General features: G+C 50.9%; 1 protein-coding gene across 1 annotated transcript in view; it reads right to left on the bottom strand.

The window, feature by feature from the left end:
- Positions 1-2,294: 2,294 nt before the first annotated feature.
- TEKT3 (tektin 3) overlaps positions 2,295-20,279 on the bottom strand; it is a 57,725-nt gene continuing 39,740 nt past the window's right edge. Inside the window, exon 8 of the mRNA XM_066587751.1 lies at positions 2,295-5,853. Within this exon, the coding sequence (XP_066443848.1) occupies positions 5,637-5,853 (217 nt within the window). The 3' untranslated portion in view covers positions 2,295-5,636. The remainder of the gene's footprint in view (positions 5,854-20,279) is intronic.

Genomic DNA, 20,279 nt, shown 5'->3' with positions numbered 1-20,279 from the left:
TAATGTTGAAACCCATGCCAGCTTCCCATACCTTGTAGGCATAGGGTCGTGTGCTTCTGGGTGAGAATCCGTCAGCAGTCCCAGGGGTGGTGTCTATGGTGCATACGCCCCTGCCAGTCATAAAATATTTTAGCAATGCTCTAATAATGTATGAAATTCTTGTTGCTTGGAGACACGCACTACATGTTTGTGCTACAAATAGAAGATTTTTGCGAAACATTCCCGCAATTTCACTGATATAAAAACTGTGTTATTCATTAATAATCTGCAGATAAACATTTTGAAGAATGCCTAAAAAATTCTCCAGCTGCTGCAAAAAAATTTCCAGTGCTTTGAAATATTTGCTTTGTTTAAAGGACGCCACAAATACTGGCACAGACTCTGGTTATTGGCCAGATCACCTGAATACCTCTATCAGAGAGGGGGTCAGGGAAAACAAATGGTTCAGGGCTCATTCACATGGGGACCTACACACGCAAACATTGTGCGTAAAAAACCTGCGGCTATTAGAACCAATGGTTTCCTATGGGAACATTAAGATGAAGGAATTTTAGATGGGCAAAAAAACACGCACCTAGAAAGATAGTAGACGCGTTACTGAAATGCATGCATCTAAAGTCTGTGCTGCATGAAAACATAGGACCTGACCTACCTTTGGTGCGCGATGCGCAGGAGTTTGTATAGATTATGGGAGCTGGATAACCAGGGAAGGGAGAGGAAGATTAGCTAATGGAACCACCCTATAGCCCTGCCCCTCTCTAGCCCCACCCCTATATATTCTATGTGGGATTCCCTCCTTCTCTCCCCGTGAAGATAGGGAGAGAGGATTTCCCCATAGTGCAGAGAGAGGGCAAGGCTAGAGGGGTGGGGATAGAGGGTGGTTCCCTCTAGCCATGCACTCTCCGCCCCCTCTCTGGGAATCCCACAGAGAAGCCCAGTAGCCCCTCCCCCTCTCTCTACCCACTACGGGGTTTCCCTCAGTCCCCACTGCAGGGGAATTTCTTCTCTCCCCGCTGCTGGTGAATTGCTTATTCGCCCCTGCAGAGGAATGCCCAGTATCGAGCTGAAATGAAGTGAGTCCCCAGCAATGAAGAGGGATCCCAGAGAACTCCCTTCATCTCGGTATCTCTCTCCCCACTACACGGGGAATTCCTCCAGCTCAGCTGCTGGGGAAACCCTCCATCCCCATTGAGATGAAGAGAGTCCCCAGCGATGAAAGCCATGGGGCTTTTCTTCATCTCTGTCTCTCTCCCCTCTTGGAGCAGCAGCGCTCGTTTTCAGCGACACGCAGCTCCCAATTATGTGAATGGGCAATTTCACCACTAATTAGGCTCGGGACTTGATAATGGGAAATTGTTAATTTACACAATTTTCTTGTGAGTTAGCTGTAATTTTTTTTGCGCAGCTAACTCCTGTGTGATTTTGACGCCCATCTGAAAAAGCCGTACAGTGTAGGCTCATCTTCAACAGGCACGTCATAGTTTATATATTTATCTTCATTGAGTGAATTTGGTAATTACATTGGAGCGTATCTACTGAGCTCTGGAATACCAATTTTTTAGCATCCTAAAATGCAGTTGTGGAGCGTCTGCCAAAACTGCGTCTTTTTTAAGCTTTTGCGCCAGGACCTTTTCTTTTTATCAAATGGTGGGTAGAGCCTAACTTTAGGGGGTTATGGCCGTGCATGGTTGTCAAATTTACTATAATGTACTCCAAAACCTGGTGAACATTATGACAGAAACCTATAGCAGCTCGGTGCCAGCGCAGGCTTTCATCTGGTTCACAGACATGCGGACAGATGCAACAAGAGTATGAAGAGGCACAATTGTGGTAGGAGTACATAATTTACTTATTCTGGTGTATGAACCTCTGGTCTAAGACTGCCTGTCCATGGGCGGTTTTGCATTGCATTCCCCACGGCAATAATCCGGCCGCGGGGAACGCAGTAAACGCTTTCCATAGCGTTGCTATGGAAAGCGCAGCCCCCCTTTCCACGAGAGTAGAATCATAGTGATTCTCCGCTTGCGGGCGGCAAATCGCAGCATGAGCAGATAGGCTGACAGCGCAGATCCGTCAGCTGGCTCCTGCTCCCTGGCGGCGGCTCCGCAATGCCCGTGGACAGGCAGCCTAAGTAAATCTACCCAATTTACTCAATATTGTGCTTGTTATATCACTGAGTACATACTTCTGTTTGGATCCTGACTTGGTTCTGCATTGTGCTCCAGAGCTGCACTCACTATTCAGCTGGTGGAGTCTTTGCATATATGCATTGCATTACTTATCCAGACCTTAGATAAAATGGACAATAGATCCATTTTATTTACCTCTACAACAACCAAATTATGTGGCCTCGTGTTAACAAACCCCACACAAAAAGCCAGCACACACCAAGAGTGACAATCGTTAGCATCCTATATTACAGTGTCTTGCAAAAGTATTCAACCTCCTTGGTGTTTTTCCTGCTTGGCTGCATTATGACCTGAAATTAAAATGATCTTTAACCCTTTGCAATCCAATTTTAGATTCAGAGTTTCCTAGGGGGCTTTCTCTTTCTGCCATTATACAATGGTGCCATCTGGAGGCTAGAGCCAGTACTGCGGTATGGGACATGCTGGAGAGGCCCCCCGACAACAGAGCGGCCAGTAATCTACAATAAGAATACCCTGCCGGATATCTTCCGACATCGAAGCTCTTCAATCAGAATGTTTTTAGACATCAGACAGTGGATTGGAAAGGGTTAATTTAGATTTCATGTACTGGAACCGACAATATAGTCCAAATTGTTACAGCGGAATGAACAAAAATGCCTTGTTTAAAAAAAAAAAAAAAAAGAAAAATTGAAAATTGAACGCATATATATTCACCCACTTTGCTATAAACCCCCTAAATAGGGTCTGGTCCAACGAATTAACTTCAGAAGTCATATAATTAGTTGAATAAGGCCCCCTGTGTACAATCAAAGTGTCACATATTCTGTCGCGTGATGTCAGTATAAATACACCTGGTCCAAAAGGCGCTTGAGTCTGCTTCACGAATAAGAAGGCAAATAAGAAAGCTGGAATAATACCTCCACAGCACCACCTGTTGGAAGGCAGAATTCCTTCAAACCAAAGTTGGACTCTTTATACAAGCCGTGTAACAATGACTAAGAAGGAACACTGCCTTCCAATAGGTGGCACTGTGGAAGTATTATTCCATATTCCTTATTTGCATATTACCCAAAGGAGCATGAAAGGCCTTTTGAGTCTCCTCACCCACCGTCTAGGTGCTCTCCCTAAGGCCTCATGTCCACGGGGAAAATCAGGCCCGCTACGGATTCTCCATGTAGAATCCGTAGCGGGTCCCTCCTGCCCCGCGGACATGAGCGCTTAAAATAGGAATAAATCAGAATTAACTTACTTCTCACACGCTCCGGATACTTCCTTCGCTGCGGCGTCATCTTCTCTCGTCGCGGCCGGATCTTCTTTCTTCGGCTCGGCGGATGTGCATGATGACGTCGGTGACGTGCCCCGCGCATGCGCCGGGCCGAAGCAAAATGATCCGGCTGTGACTGAGAGAAGATGGCGCCGCTGCGAAGAGAAGAACCGGAGCGTGTGAGTAAAATCTGATTTTTGTGTCCCGCGGATCCGGACGGCTTCCATAGGCTTCAATAGAAGCCCACGGGAGCCGTCCCCGCGGGAGACCCGCATGAAAATGGAGCATGGTCCAGATTTTTTCATGCTCCATTTTTTTTAAAATCACTTTTATTGACGATCCGCAGGTATTTATCTACCCGCAGGTGGTCAATGCATCCCTATGGGGTGCGGATCCGCGCGCGGGAGAAGAGTTAAAATCCGCTGCGGATTTTAATTCTTATTTTGCCCGTGGACATGAGCCCTAAGGAGAAAAGATAGCGTTACTAAGCAAGCAACATGAAGACCAAGGAACCCTTCAAACAGGTCAGAGGTAAAGTTGTGGAGAAGTATAGATCAGGGATGTGTCATAAAAAATATATGTAAAACTCTGAACTTTCCACAGAGCGCCATTATATGTATTATAACGCGATGGAAAGAATATGGCGCAGTTACAACCCTGACAAGAGAAGGACGCCCAGCAAAACCCACAGATCGGGCAAGGAGGGCACTAACCACAGATTCAACAAGACCAATGATAAATCTGAAGGGATGCCAAAGATTCAGTGATGGAAGTGTCTGTGCACTGGACACTATAACCAGACACTCTACAGCGTGGGGCTTTATGGAAGAGCCGCCAGAAGACAGTCATCGCTTAAAGAGAAACATAAGAAAACTTGTCTGGAGGTCAGCAAACAGCATGCGGCACATCTGGAGGTCAGCAAACAGCATGCGGCACATCTGGAGGTGAGCAAACAGCATGCAGCAGACTCCCCAAACACACGGGAGAAGGTTCTCTGAGCAGATGAGACTAAAACTGAACTTATTGGCCAACCCAACATTTCCATCGCCCCAAGAGCACCATTCCTACAGTGAAGCCCGGTGGTGGCAGCATCATGCTGTGGGGTACTTCTCATCTATAGGGAATGGAAAACTGGTCAGGACTGAAGGAAAGATGGGTGGCAGTAAATACCGGGCAAGTCTGGTGGAGAACCGGCTTCAGTCTGCCACCGATTAGAGACCGGGACCTTCCAGCTGGACAATGGCCCTAAATATATTGATAAAGCTACACAAGGGGGGTTTAAGAGGAAACATGGAAATGTCTTAAGGCCCATAGAGACACAACGATTATCGCTCAAAATGTGTTCAAAAGCCATCTTTTGAGCGATATCCATTGCGTCTATAGACACGGCCATCGTGCACTTTTCGTGCACTATTCGTTCATTGGTGATTTCTAGCAAGCTAGAAATCACCGATGACTGTTATCAGCACCGCACACTGATTTTCTCAGCGGCCGGCGGTGATAGTATTCTTTCAGCTAGTATCTCAGCGGGACACCAGCTGAAAGCGTCGAGAACAATGCAGCTATTTGCATATACAAAACAGCTGCTTTGTTCTCTGAGCTGTTGCGGTGGTATCCTGCTCCGCCTGCATTAACTCTTAAGTAGCGAATCAGCTACTTAGAGTTATGCAAAGATGATCGCTCAAAACTGTCACTCAAACTGCCGCTTCAGCGATTATCTTTCAGTGTAAATGGGCCTTAAGAATCTTCTAATCAAAGCCCAGAGGCAGAGCTTAATCCAATTCAGAATCTGTAGCATGACTTGAAGACTGCTGGGCACAACACAACCTATCTATCTTCAAGGAGTTGGAGTAGTTTTGCTTGGAAGAATGGGCAAAAATCCCAGAGTCTAGAAGCGCTAAGCTAATAGAGATATTCCCCAGGAGACCGGCCTCTGTGAGTGCAGTAAAAGGCGGCTCCACAAAGTATTGATTTTCAGGTGGTGAATGCTAATACACATTAAAGTTCTCTTTTTTTGCTTCAAGTACTTTTTGTATAACAGTAAAAAATATTTTGCATAGCGGTCGGCATGTTATGTAAATGAGCTGGTACAATACCCAATTAAAATCAATTTTACATTCCTGGTTATAATGTAACAAAACAGGAAAAACATCAAGGGGGTGAATACTTCCACAAGGCACTGTACTGCCCTATGGCGTAGTGTATGTGTCCTGTTTCCCCCTTTATGTGTAGCCGACCAGTCGAGGGGTGCTGGGGAAGCTTTTCCGCATGCCCATGCATTTCTCCTGATCGATGAACAGAGAGTTAGCCTTGATGGACAAGTCATGCTCAAGGTTGGCCTTTGTGTGGACCAGCATCTGTAAGGTGTCTTCAGCTTCTCGGAGACGTTGTTGTAAGACTTGAATGGTGTCGCTGATTTCATGGACTTCTTGGACAAGGCTAAGGATTAAAAGAAAAAAAGATTGGATGAGTGGAAGCAGTGGCATAGCTTTAGGGGTGCAGAGATCGCAGTTGCACCGGACCTTGAAGTTGAAGGAATTTAAAGAGTCTTCGGCTATATAAGAGGACTGCAGTGCTATATATGTGATTTTGCATTGGGCCCCAAATGCAAAATTTGATCACTTATAGCAGACATTAAATGACAGCTGAGCGCTGCCTCTGAATGGTCACAGCGTTCAGCCAATCAGAGGCAGCCCTTTCAAGAGGCGGGGATTTTTAAATTACCGGCCAGAAGAGAAGGAGAGGAAGAGAAGAGTACCGGGGATCTGCTAGAAGACGCGCCAGAGATGACTGCGCTTCCAAGGTGATGTATTAATATATATATTTTTTTCTATAGTTCATGGATTATTTTCGGAGTGAGGGTGTAGGGCTTTTATTTCAAGCCCCCCTCCCTCCCCCTCGAAAATCTTTGCCGCAGGGAGTCCTCTGCCACTGCTGTCACAGCAGTGGTGGAGGGTCATGAGCATCTCCCATTGAATTCAATGGGGCTGGCGCTGCAGGGGATTCCTCAGCCCTGCTGGGATGGGAGGCTGTTTCCCTGCAGAAATGCCTCGCATCCAGGGCTGCAGGAAGATTGCAAGAGCGATATCGGGGCGTCAATCACATCCTGATATCGCTCTCGGCAGTGTGCAGGAGCACTTAGGTCTCATGTCCACTAGGAAATTCAGGCCCACGCGGATCCTCCATGCAGAATCCCGCAGCGGGTCCCTCCTCCCGGGGACATGAGGCCTGAAAATTGAATTTAACTCACCTGTCCGGTGGAGACAAAGTATAAAATCGTTTGCCGTTTTCGGTCGCCAATGTCCCATCATTCTCAGTGCAACTTTTGTCCATGGCTAAAAATCGCTCATCTGCATGAATACATTGGAATCCAACGCTTCAGATGATCGCAATTGTTTAGCACGGAAATTTAGCTGCAAATTTACAGACGTGTGAATACGGCCTGACTGTGTGAATAAAGCCAGAGTGCAGCTATAGAGTTGCAAATTAGATTGCTGTTCTTGTTTGCTGTCTGTGAATAGAAACATCCAGAGCTGTATTCACAATTCTGCAGGTTTCAGAGCTAAAATCTGGAAGCAGTGCCTGCTTGGCCAGTGACTGTCCAGAGCTTATTTGGTGATTTGAATGCTGGGAAGTGTAATTCCGCCAGACACTGCAGGAAGAGCCACGTCACCATGTACTCTCCGTTATTAACAGTGGTGCAAACTGAAAGGGTAAAACAAAATACAGCACCACTGGTCAGGTGATGCGGTAATGCCATCACCTGACCAGTGGCGCTCACTAGAGGCCATCGGATACAGGGTGGAGGAATGTGCTGACAGCCTAGATTTCGAGGCTGAGCGCTGTGTCTTCTGACATCAGCTGCGGATTCTGACTGTTTTGGATGCAGGAATGTTGCGGAATTTACAGACATTCCGCAGCATCTCCGCCCCGTGTAGACACACCCCTAAATGGAAACAAAAACAGATACAAACGGAATAGTTTCTCTTTGTATACATCTCCCATTGACACCAATGTTTAAAAAAATGAAAAAAACGGACGGCTCCATTCCGTTTGGTTTCCATTATTTTAGGCGGAAAATAAATTCCTGCAAATCAGTCCTTTTTCCATGAAAAAAATCGTAAGCCAAGTGTAACAGAGGCAAACTACAGGGAAACGAGAAGAAAAAAGAGCCATTGGCATTTTGCAGGATGTGTTTATTCTGTGGGCAGAACAGAAAAACAAAGAACAGAATGCAGATGTGAACCTAGCCCAACTATATCCCAGCAGTTGAGAAGCTTGGCTAGCTGCTTCTGACAACAAGATTGCTGACTGTTTACAATTACAAGCAGAATAGTGAGTGCAGCTCTGGAGTACAATGTAGGCTGCAGCTCAGGATCGGTACAGGATAAGCAATGCATGTACACAGTGACTCCACCAGCAGAATAGTGAGTGCAGCTCTGGAGTATAATACAGGATGTAACTCAGGATCAGTACAGGATAAGTAATGTATGTACACAGTGACTCCACCAGCAGAATAGTGAGTGCATCTCTGGAGGAAGGTTGTGTGTCTGAGAGCTCTGCTGGTTCCAGGGTGTGGTCGCAAGAGGCAGGTGTAGCTCTTGCTGGATCCCAGGAGCAGTGCACTATTTCTGGGCTTGTTTGCCATGGAGTCTCGTGCTTCCCCCCCCTGGCTCCGGTCGGGAGGGGGGAAGAATGAACCCCAGGAGGGGAGAGGATCTAGCCGGGGTACAGGCAGCGTCACCCAGACTCCCCGGAAGGACGTGGAGCACAGGAAGACCAGAGGCCAAACCAAGAGCAAGGTCAGTGCTGCAAAAGCACCTACAAGTGCCAGCTGGGGAGAGCATAAGAGGGGTGAATCTGTGACCGCCATGGCGTCTCGGATAGCTGCGAGTTTAAAAGACTTTAAGGAGGTCGGAAAGCAGCTCCAGAAATATCGCAGGGAGCTACAGACTGCCCTCAGCGATTTGGATCAGGCCCCACGGGGAAAGAAGAAAATTACTGCAGCGGAGAGAGTTAAATCCTGCAAGGAGGCAGTAGACTACTACAAGGAGGAGAGGTACAGGATACTGCAGGCCAGCGGCCCATTTAAAGAAAAACTCTTAAATGATGAGAGATTTTCTGGAATGGCGCATATGAGCAGCGACAGCAGCTCTGATGAGTCAGAGGATGCACAAGAGGGGATGGCTGTATGTTCAGGGGAGCAGCCGTCCCTACAGCAGAGGGGAACTGCAGGGAGCAGCATTCCTGCTGAGCAGGTTAGCCTGCCCCCCACATCGGAGGAGTCCAATGCCGAGGATGCAGACGACGACAGCGACAGCAGCAGCGGTGAGGGGGCCCTCATCATGCAGCAAATCATGCTGCAGGAGTCCCCGGAAAGAATGCACAATATGTACTTTGGTGACGACATGCCTGAAACAACATCTACGGGCAAAAAGAAACAGAAAAAAAAGATGAAGACCACCGTGCAGGAGAGGTTTGTGTACGTCACCAAGCACTCCGGTCCGGCTGCAAAGTCAGATCGGGGTGCTAGCCCTGGTATACCCCTAGTCCCGGGCTCTGCAGTGGGTCCGGTGCAGGGGACTGGGGAAGAGAGGGTTAATGCGGCCCAAAACTCCATTCCTGCTTGTGCCAGTAGTGGGAATGGAGGCGATAAGGAGGCAGAGAAGGTCCGTGGGAAAGATGGAATGAGGGGTCGCGGCCAATCCGGAGGTGCTGGCACTGACGGCTGCCCCCCAGTGGGAGGGGGGGGCAGTCTGGCATCAGGTTCCACCAGTGGCGGCTTGGCTGTCCCTCCTGTCTCCCTAAAACGCCTGTCAGGTGTAGAGGGGGCGCAGTGGGTGGTGGCCAAGCCTGTCAATCCTCCCACACATCATGATAGTATTGCGGTAACATCCAAGCAACTAAAAAGTACAACAAGTCCCAGAATGGTGGGAAAGTGGGCGAAGCCAGGGCTGCAGAGACGGCTCCTACCGACAATCATACGGGACTTAGGACTGGTTCTGTCGGTCTCCAGCCTCAGCCCGCTGGAAAGTGTAATATTAAAAATAAAAGTGAAGCAGGTCCTGGTCCAGCAAAAGGAAAGAAAGGTGCTAGTGGTGTGATGGATATAAATGCCGGTGCTGCCGCTGCCCCTGCTCCCGCAGAGGCTCCAGGAGCTCCGGATGCCCCCAATCCCCCGGGAGGTATGCCATCAGCTGTACGGGAGGGTGGGGCTTCGGGTAGTAGTCAGGGGATGGGCCAGGATCCAGTCACCCCTCCAGCGGCGACAACAGCTGGTAGAAGTTATGCCAGTGTCGCCGCTGGAGGGAGGGGGGATGCGTCCTCCTTGTCTTTGGGCTCTGGGGACGGCGTTTTGCAACAGCGCCTCCTGGAGGCCTTGAGGAGGGGGGAGAGCTCGATGAATGTAGGGGGCAGAGTTGTGGATTTGTCTCTCTGGGTGGAGAGACATGGTCTTGGTGCCTTCCGAGAACAAAGGGGGGAGACTGTTTGGTCCCTGCCGACAACCGGGCAGGACATTGGCCGTAGGAATGTGGCCCGTCTTCAGTGGAGAGGCAATGACGCGTGCCCATCCAGGAGTAAGGTGGTGGAGCTTCTGCTGAAGATGGGTTTCAGGGCAAATGACATCTATGCCCTGATCCATCCTTACGGCACGTCTGAGTTCGACATCAGCTTTGCTCGCCCGGAGGGCCTGGAGCTCTTTTGGGGGAACTACGAGTTGATGAAGGACGAGCCCGGCTGGCGCAGTTTCGCTGCACAAGTGGTAACCCGCCAGACTGGAGTCAAGAGAGTGACCGTTTTGACTCGTAACGAGTCCCTCTCTTGTTACGATATCATGACTTGGATAAGTCGGTACGGAGAGGTGGTGGATATGCCCAATAAGAACCGGGATGAACACGGCATCTGGTCCGGAGCCTGGACGTTTATGGTGAAACTTAAGCGTTCAGGGAATTCGGTGGCCCACATACCATCCGCGGCCTTCCTTGGCAGGGATCGTATCTTGGCCTTCTACCAGGGGCAGCCGAAGCTCTGTCACAAGTGCGGCGACCCCACACATTTGAGTGCAGCCTGTAACATCATCAAGTGCGCTCTGTGTGGCGAGGTAGGTCATCTTGCGGCATCTTGTACAGAGATTAGGTGTCACCTGTGTGGTGACCTCGGTCACCCATTCAGTCGCTGTCCGCGCTCTTTCGCCAATGCGGTCAGGGCCCCAGTGGAGGAGAGCCATGAGGTTGCTTCTGCAGGGGAGGGGACCAGCAGAGGCGATGGAGCCCAGGAGCCAAGGAAGAACAAACATGCTGGGGCAGCCAAGCTGAGGCGCCAAGAGAAGCGCGGAAGGGGCAGGGAGCTGGTGGAAACCCAGGTGGCAGGTGGGTCAATGCTGGCCCCTGCTCCGGACGCAAATCATGTGGCTGAGGCTCCAGGGGACAGGGAGCTGGATGAGGAGGTCAGGAGGATCCAAAGGGAAGAGGATGCCACTTATTCAGATTCTTCCCACTATGAAAGTGTGGGTGAGGGCAAGGATGAGTGGCAAAAGAAAAAGCGTAAGCAGGGCTCCAAGAAAATGAAAAAAAGGGAAGGGAAATCTTCCCCTGCAACGGGCCAGGTGCAGGAAGGCAATCCAAACTCTCCTCTTGTTGGGCTCTCCAACAGGTGCCAAGCTCTCTCGTCCTCGGAGGAGGCAGAGGGAGAGGTCCCCAGGACAAGCGTGGGGCCTACAGGGGGTGCTGAGCCTTCCTCTTATGGGGGTTTGGTGACCTCCAGGGGGAGGGCTGGCCCAGAGCCCAGTGGCAAGGAGGACGAGGTCGAGGAGCCCCTTGCCATGGACCTTTCAGTGTCCAAGAAACGTGGCAAGGGGTCATCCTCAGACCCGGATGAGAAGGGGGGTGGGAAGAAGAAAGCCATCTAACTCAATCACCAATGATGGCGGCACCCGCTCCGTTGACGCTGGCATCCATTAATGTTGCCAGCATTAAATCTGATATGGCTAGATTTGCGGCCTTTGATTTTCTCGGCCGCGTTGAAGCTGACATTTTGTTTTTGCAAGAGACCAGGCTGCCAAATTTGGCAGCTGTGCATAAGGCAAGGAGGGAATGGAGGTCTGGTCCATCTTACTGGTCTCTTGCGGCCGAGCCATATAGCGGAGTGGCGGTACTTTTTACCGCAGCGGTTGAATGCCGACGGGTTATCGAGTTAGAAATAGGGAGGTGCCTGATCCTGGATGTTCTCATGAAGGGACAAGAGCTTCGGCTAATCAACATCTACGGTCCCCAAACCAAGCGGGACCGCAAAGATCTCTTTATGAGGATCAAGCCGTACCTTTTTACCAGTCGGCAGGTGATCTTTGGGGGTGACTTTAACGCAGTCACGAGGACCCGTGACAGGGGAGGCTCCCTAGGCAAGCTGACTTATGATAGCGTCGCGCTTAATAGCATAGCTAGCGAAGCTCGCCTGGTGGATGTCCACATCCGGCACACCCCAGGCCACGCGGGTTTCACCTATTATAGAGGCGAGTGCAGGTCTAGAATAGATAGGTTTTATTTGAAGGAGGAAGCCATCTCTTCACCAGTTTCTGCTGTTGAGGTGGAATTCTCCGACCACTGTCTGATTTTGTTTTCCCTGAATGTTGCAGAGACCCCCCGGATGGGTAGAGGCTTATGGAGGCTGAATTCATCACTCCTGGAGGAAGCAGAGATAAGACAGTCCTTTGAGGATTTTCTGCAGAGCCAGGTACCATTACTGGATCTTTGTAGCAGTAAGTCAGAGTGGTGGGAGATGTTCAAGATCAGGGCTGCGAGGTTCTTCCGCCAGCTCTCTAGCCTCAGGAGCCTGAGTAAGTACCGTCTTTATCAGGGCCTGAGGAGGAAACTCGAACATCTCGTCTCGACTGGAGGTAGCCGCGAGGAGATCTCCAGAGTGAAGTCTTTGCTCAAAGGGTGCCAGTATAATAGGCACGCATCTTTGGTTTTTGAGAGGGACTTCGGGAAGTACCACTCACCTGACCCTTACAGAAACTGCAAGATGTCAGTGAATCGTAAAGTTGTCACTGGACTGATCGACGGTACGGGATCTCTGAACAGGTCCAGATCAGGGATTCTGGAAGTCATCAGATCCTTCTACTCGCACCTTTTGAGAAAGAGGGATCTAGATCGAGATGTGATATCGGCTTTCCTGGCTGAAGCTGTCCCTGAGCCAGGGGATGACATCTCCCTTAATGTTTTGACAGAGGAGATCAACATAGAGGAAGTTAAACTGGCGATTGATGGGCTTGCGCTCAAAAAATCGCCAGGACTGGATGGCTTAACATCTGAGTACTATAAGACCTTTAAGGACCTCTTGAGTCCCCTCTTGACTGAGGTTTTCAATGAGTGTCTTTCCTCGGACACTCTCCCAAAGTCAATGAGGAGGTCGGCTTTGATCCTTCTGTCAAAGGGTAAAGACTCGAGCCGTATTGAGAACTGGCGTCCCATAGCGCTTCTCAATACGGACAGGAAGGTTCTGGCAAAAGTGCTGTTTAATCGGCTGGTCAAGTTTGCACCCCGGCTCCTCTCGGGCGCCCAGCATTGCTCTGTTCCAGGCCGTAGCACCTTTAGTGCTGTTCTAGGTGTCCGGGAGGCAGTGGAGCAGGGTAGGGCTGGTCACTGGGAGGGGTACCTGCTGTCCTTGGATCAGGCCAAAGCGTTTGATCGGGTTAATCACGAGTACCTCTGGTCTGTTCTTCTGAGATATGGCCTGCCAGTGGGGTTTGTCAATTGGCTCAAGACATTGTACGCGGTGGCTGAGACTTTCCCGCTAGTGAACGGTTGGGTCGGCCACCCATTTGAGGTTGGGTCTGGCGTCCGTCAGGGTTGTCCTCTGAGCCCCTTGCTGTACGTGTTTGCCATTGATCCTTTCCTTAGGATGATTGATGGTGGGCCTATGGCGGGGGTCGGGATGGATCGGGCGGTGTCGGAAGCCACCCTCAGGGTGGCAGCGTACGCTGATGACGTCACCGTCTTTGTGTCCTCGAGGGGGGAGGCAGAGTACGTGATGGCAGAGGTGGATCGCTACTCGGAAGCATCTGGGTCCGGCATCAACTGGGATAAGTGCGAAAGTCTCTGGTTAGGAAGGGGAGATCCTACATTTAGTCTCCCAGACACCCTTCCAGTGCCCCAGGACTCGGCTAAAGTTCTCGGCATCAAATTTGGCCGGGGAGATTACCCCATGCAAAATTGGGTGGTCAGGCTCGATGGTGCCACTCAGAAGGTGGCCCAGTGGAAGGGTTGGTCTTTGACCCTTCGGGAAAGGGTTAACCTGATCAAAACATACCTGCTCCCTTTATTCATCTACCTGGGCAGCGTATGCATTTTGCCAGAGCCTCTCTGGACTCGGGTCTACAACCTGTTCTTCCTAATGTTGTGGGGGAACAGGTTGAACCTAATTAGGAGAGATGTCACATATCGCACGAGGAGACTAGGGGGGTTATCTATGGTCAACCCCGTGGTGTTTCTCGTAAACACCTTTGTTAAGATCAATATAGGCAACCTCTGGCAAGAGAGGGCTCCTCCGTGGGTATTCTCCTGTTGGGGATGGCTTCGGCCTTTCTTCCAGGAATGGGAGACTGGAGGGCGAGTGAAGGATCTTCGCACGCCGCACGGGCATCTTCCGGCTTACGCTACCGTGGCTCTGAAGATGATACGTCGGTGGGGTCTGGGGATGTGGGAGATCAGAACTCTGTCGAGGAAACTCCTCGATAAGAGGGTTCTGTTGACCCATTTCCAGAAGCCCCTGGCGCTCAAGGACTGCCCAAGTCGGGACCTGGAGGGAGGGTTACGTTTATTGAATTCTGACAGGATCCCCTTGAAGTTTTGGGACTTGACTTGGCGCTGTTTCCACGGGAGACTGTATGTAAGGGGCAACTTGAAGAGCAGGCCTCTGGTGGATAGGGGTTTCCCCCGCCAGGAGTGCAGCAACGTACTGGAAAGCATGGAGCATTTCCTGCTTCAGTGTCCCTTTAATACAGAGGTGTACAAACGGGTGGGAGCCTCCATTGGTTGGCCCAGGTTGGCACGCCTCTCGTATGCGGAATGGGTCTATGGGGCATTCGGGGACCTTGGTGGCAGGGACCGGTGCACTTTATTCTTAGTCAGCCTAGTGGTCAGGTTTCACATTTGGAACGCACGGTGTCTAGTTTCGACGGAAGAGAAAATCCTCCCCGCGGATGAGGTGACTAGAAACATCCTGGGTGACCTGGTGAAGGTGCGCTCTCTGGATTATGAGAGGTTGGGCACGACTAAGGCCTCTCTCCTATGGAGAGGGTTTGTCTTTCGTTAGGGACAGTCTTCTTATTGTTAGGGTCTTTGTAGGGACAGAATAGGGAGAGGTAGGGACAGTTTCTCTGAGGGTAAGTTTTAGGGAAGGAGTAGGGACATTGTAGGGACAGATTAACTATAGGGATAGTGTTTCTCTATTTGGTCGGTGCCCGGCTTATCATATCCAGTCCTGGTGGAGGGCTGAGTGTGACACTAGTAGAGTTTTTGTTTTCGGTCAAAGATGAAGTATGTACGGCTGCAGGTAACTGAACCTTAGGCTTTCGGGTATTATTATGTAGTGTTGGTTTGTAGTTGTGTAGTATAAGATATGTTATATGTTTTGTTTTGTATATAGGGTTAGGGGTTCTAGATAGGTTGGGTGGGGGTTTATTGGGGGGAGGGGGGGGGATTTATGCCTCAGCCGTAGCTTGACACGTCCCGGACAATGAACACTGGGCACGGACTGTTGGTGCGGGCGTGGCCCTCAGGCTGCGGCGGGCAGGGTGTGTGTATGCGGTGCAGCTCAGCTCGTCCTGGACATAGACATTGAGCACGGACTTGGGATGCAGGCGTGGCTCCCAGGCTGCACCGTAGGGGGTTGTTTGGGGTGTGTGGTGGTTTGGTCTGGGTATAGGGTTAGTTTAGGATTATGTAAGGCTTTATTCTTTAGGTGGTGGGCATAAAAAAAAAAAAAGGGTATTGGGTTCTTCTTATTATTGTTACTTTGTTATTGTTTGCATTATTGTTATTATATCATTGCTTCGGTTATTAGTCACGTTTTCTTCTTTTTTGGGGATTTCAGGCTGGATCCTGTGAGTTAGGGATATGTTTCTCACATGTGGGTTTATTGTTATATGTAGTATGTAGTATATATGTATTGGTGAGGATGAGTGAGTGTAGTTTTGGAGTGCAGGTTGGTGTAGTGTGCGGTGTGTATTGTTTGGACCAGATGGACCTTTTGCTTTTGTTCCTTTGTGCTGAAGTAAGGCAAAGTACAGTTACCACAAGTGATGATTTGTTTTGGTTTTATGTTTATGTCTTATGCCAAGTGAGCGATATTTATGTTCTGTTTATTGTTATGTTTTTCACTTTTATAATAAAAGATCTACAGGATGTAACTCAGGATCAGTACAGGGTAAGTAATGTATATACATAGTGACTCCACCAGCAGAATAGTGAGTGCAACTCTGGAGTAAGGTGTGGTTTGTTGGAGCTCCTCAGAGAACCAAGGTGTGGCTGCAGTCCCAGCTGGAAGCCTGTTTTGGATCCCAGGATCAGTGCACTCATCTGGGCTTCTTGTTCTATGGAGTCACGCAATTCCCCCCCCCCCGGCTTCGGTCGGAGGGGGGGAATGCTGAGAAGGCAGCGACAACACCATCAGCGGCGCTGGCGGCATACGTGGTTTCAGCAGCAACAACCAGGAAAGCCGGAGCAGCTAGTAAAGCTGCGAAGAGAGAGGGTCCGGGTCGCAGGCGCAGTGACATGGCCCAGCAGGTTGGTGCAGCTGCATCTGACAGCGCCGGAAGCGAAATGATGACCCGCAGTCAAACTCGCAGCCAAACGCTCAGCAAAGGAGGTAAGCCGCAGTGGAGTGATCGCAGGAAAGGGGAGTCGGTGGTAGAGCTGGCCTCCCGTCTGGCCACCAGCATGGCAGACTATGAGCGTGCGGGGAGAGAAATCCTCCTGCAGAAGGAGAAGCTGCGGTCGGCCAGGTCGCTAAAGGACCAGACCGCCGCTAAAGGCAAGAAAGATGTAATAAGCAAGACTATACAGGACTGTAAAGATTGCATACAGAGCTGCAAGGAAGAGAGGGACAGGATTCTAGAGCAAAGTGGTCCCTTTAGGGAAAAGTTACTTAACGGTGATAGATTTTCCAAAATGGCGTCAGGACACAGTGGTCACAAGAAGGCTGATCACTCCAGCGATGGAGACAGCGGTGGTGACTGTACTGACGAGGATGCCTTTGAGGATAGCCTGAGGGAGCAGCCTGTCTGCTCAGGAGAGCAGACCCAGAGTGGCACTACAACCACCAGCAGCCTCCGGCCGGAGCAGGTTGCGCTGCCTCTAACCTCCGGGGATTCAGATCCAGAGGAAGATAAAAGCGATGGGGGCGCTTTAATAATGCAGCAGATAAGGCTGTTGGAATCCCCCCCCAATATGAGCGGCCTTAAGTTTGGTGATGATTTACTAGAAGAGGATGTGAAAATCAAGGCGAAAAAAGGGAAAAAAAAGAATTTGGTGCAGGAGAAATTTGTGTATGTGACGGGGGGCGCTGGTTTGGCTGCAAAGTCGGATCAGGGCACCCCCACCCTGAGAACCCCGGTTTCTGACTCTGCAGTGGGTTTTGAACATGGGAACAGGGATAAAGGAGTTAAACTGGCCAGGTCCTCTGTCCCTGTTTCAGTTAGTGCAGTGACAGAAACAGCCAGCAGGGCGGCCAGCACAGGACAAGGCAAGGTGGCAAAGGATTATGGCAGTGGTAGAACTGCCAGCGCCAGTAAGGCCAGTGATGCGGAGGGTGCTGCGGGGTCGGGATCAGGGATCCCCTGTGCGACAGGTCGGTCTGCAGGAGTCCCTCAGTCTAGGTCCCAGTCTAGGTCCCAGGCACCCAGTGATGTGGAGGCTGTTGGCAAAAGTAAAGAAAAAGGCAAAAATAAAAAAACTAAAAGCGCCGGAACGCAGAGTGCTGACCATGGGGGGGTCATTACGGTGGTTGCAGCTACGCAAGATGGGGCAGCAGTGCCACCCCCAAGGTCTACCAAGGCAAAAACAAACCCTGCTTCTAACCCCAAGTCTGGTCCAGAGGGTCTTGGTATGAAAGGTCTTGGTATGAAAGGGGTGGATGTGTCTGGTGCGGCCAGCGTGTCTGATGCTCCGACGCACTCGGAGGCACGGGCTGCAGCTAGTGTTCTCAGCACAGGGGCACCCACTGTAAATATAGGCACAGGTTCTGGGGATAGTCAGGGCACATCACAGGTTCCAGTCGCCCCTCCAGCGGCGACAACAGCTGGTAGGAGTTATGCCAGTGTCGCTGCTGGAGGGGAGGGGTCCTCCTTGTCTCCAGGCTCTAGAGAGGGCGTATTGCAACAGCGCCTCCTGGGGGCTCTACGGAAGGGGGAGAGTTCAATTACAGTTGGAGGAAGAGAGGTGAACCTGTCTCTTTGGACAGAGAGACACGGCTTAGGGGCCTTCCGAGAGCAAAGGGGGGAGACCGTATGGTCCCTACCAACACCCGGGCAGGACGCAGGTCGTAGGAATGTGGTCCGTCTTCGCTGGAGAGGCAATGATACATGCCCCCCGAGGGCGAGGGTAGTGGAGCTTCTACTGAAGATGGGCTTCAGGGCGGTTGACATCTTTGCCCTGATCCATCCCTTCGGCACGTCTGAGTTTGACATCAGTTTCGTTCGCCCAGAGGGTCTAGAACTCTTCTGGGGGAATTACGAGCTGATGAAAAACGAGCCCGGCTGGCGAGACTTTGCCATCCAGGTGGTGTCTCGCCAGAACGAAGTCAAGAAGGTGACCGTTTTGACTCGTAACGAGTCACTTTCTTGTTTTGATATTATGACGTGGCTCGGTCGATATGGAGAGGTGACGGACATGCCCAGAAAGAACAGGGATTAGCACGGCATCTGGTCCGGGGCCTGGACGTTTATGGTCAAGCTGAAGCGTTCAGGTAACTCAGTGGCACACATACCATCTGCAGCCTTCCTCGGCAGGGATCGTATCCTGGCCTTTTACCAGGGGCAGCCGAAGCTCTGCCACAGGTGCGGCGACCCCTCACACTTGAGCGCCGCTTGTAAGACCTTGAAGTGCGCTCTGTGTGGGGGTCTGGGTCATCTAGCCGCCTCCTGTGTGGAGATTAGGTGTAACCTGTGTGGTGATCTCGGTCACCCATTCAGTCGTTGTCCACGCTCCTTTGCCAATGCGGTCTCAGCCCCTACGGATGGGGGCCATGGTGCGGCCTCCGGGGGTGAGGGGACTAGCAGAGGTGGAGGAGCTAAGGAGCCAGGGAAGAACCAGCAAAAGACGCCTTCTGAGCAGAGGCGTCAGGACAAACGCAGACGGAGCAGGGAGCTGACAGGAGCGCCCACAGCAGGTGGGTCAATGGTGGCCCCTGTTCCTGAAGCAAATTTTGCGGCTGAGGCCTTGAGGGACAGTGAAGTGGATGAAGAGGACAGGAGGATCCAGAGGGAGGAGGGAAAGACCAACTCTTCAGATTCCTCCCACTATGAGAGTGTGGATGAGGAAGGAAAGAGGTGGCTAGAGAAACGGCGTAAGCTAGGTGCCACTAGGAGAAAGCGAAGGGGGGATTCAAGATCTTCTCCCACCCCGGGCCAAGTACTGGAAGGAGAAGCCTGCTCGCCTCCAGTTGGACTCTCCAATAGGTACCGGGCCCTTCAAGACATCTCTTCCTCCTCTGAGGGGGAAGCAAAGGGCAAGGTGCCTGGGGTAAAGAAAGGGTCAACGGGGGGCGCTGAGTCTCCTCCTCGTGGAGGCTTAGTTCCTTCCGGGGAGGGGGCTACTCTGGAGCCTGGAGACAAGGACGATGGGGTCGGGGGATCCCCTGCTATGGACACATCTGTGTCCAAAAAAAGAAGCAAGGGGCTTTCCTCCGACCCCGAAGAAGCGGGTGTGAGGAAGAAAGCCATCTAATTTAATCACTCATGATGGCGGCACCCACTCCGCTGACTCTGGCATCAATTAACGTTGCCAGCATTAAGTCTGATACGGCTAGATTTGCGGCCTTTGATTTTCTCGGCCGCGTTGAAGCCGACATTTTATTTTTGCAGGAGACCAGGCTGTCTGATTTGGCAGCCATACATAAGGCAAAAAGGGAGTGGAGGTCAGGCCCTTCCTACTGGTCTCTTGCGGCCGAGCCGTATAGCGGAGTGGCGGTACTTTTTACCGCAGCGGTCGAATGCCGACGAGTAATTGAATTAGAAATGGGAAGGTGCCTGATCTTAGATGTCCTCATGAAGGGACAAGAATTGAGACTTGTAAACATCTATGGTCCCCAGTCAAAAAAGGACAGGAAGAGTCTCTTTATGAGGATCAAGCCCTACCTTTTTACCAGCCGCCAAGTTGTCTTTGGAGGTGACTTTAATGCAGTCACGAGAGCCCGCGATAGGGGAGGCTCTGGAGACAGGCGGTTGACTTTTGACAGCGTCGCACTTAATAGTATAGCTAGCGAGGCTCGCCTGGTGGATGTCCACATCCGGCACACCCCAGGCCACGAGGGATTCACCTTTTATAGGGGTCAGAGCAGGTCTAGAATAGACAGGTTTTATTTGAAGGAGGAAGCCATCTCTTCACCAGTGTCCGTTGTTGAGGTGGAATTCTCCGACCACTGTCTAATATTGTTTTCTCTGAATGTTGCAGAGACCCCCCGGATGGGCAGAGGTTTGTGGAAACTGAATTCATCACTCCTGGAGTAAGCAGAGATAAGACAGTCCTTTGAGGATTTTCTGCAGAGCCAGGTACCATTACTGGATCTCTGTAGCAGTAAGTCAGAGTGGTGGGAGATGTTCAAGAGGAGGGCGGCGAGGTTCTTCCGTGAGCTCTCCAACCTCAGAT

Source organism: Eleutherodactylus coqui, chromosome 13, assembly GCF_035609145.1.
Source record: "Eleutherodactylus coqui strain aEleCoq1 chromosome 13, aEleCoq1.hap1, whole genome shotgun sequence".
In the NCBI taxonomy this organism is placed as follows: Eukaryota; Metazoa; Chordata; class Amphibia; order Anura; family Eleutherodactylidae; genus Eleutherodactylus; species Eleutherodactylus coqui.
Note: the sequence above shows the minus strand (reverse complement) of the source record. Positions and strands in the feature narration are given on the sequence as shown.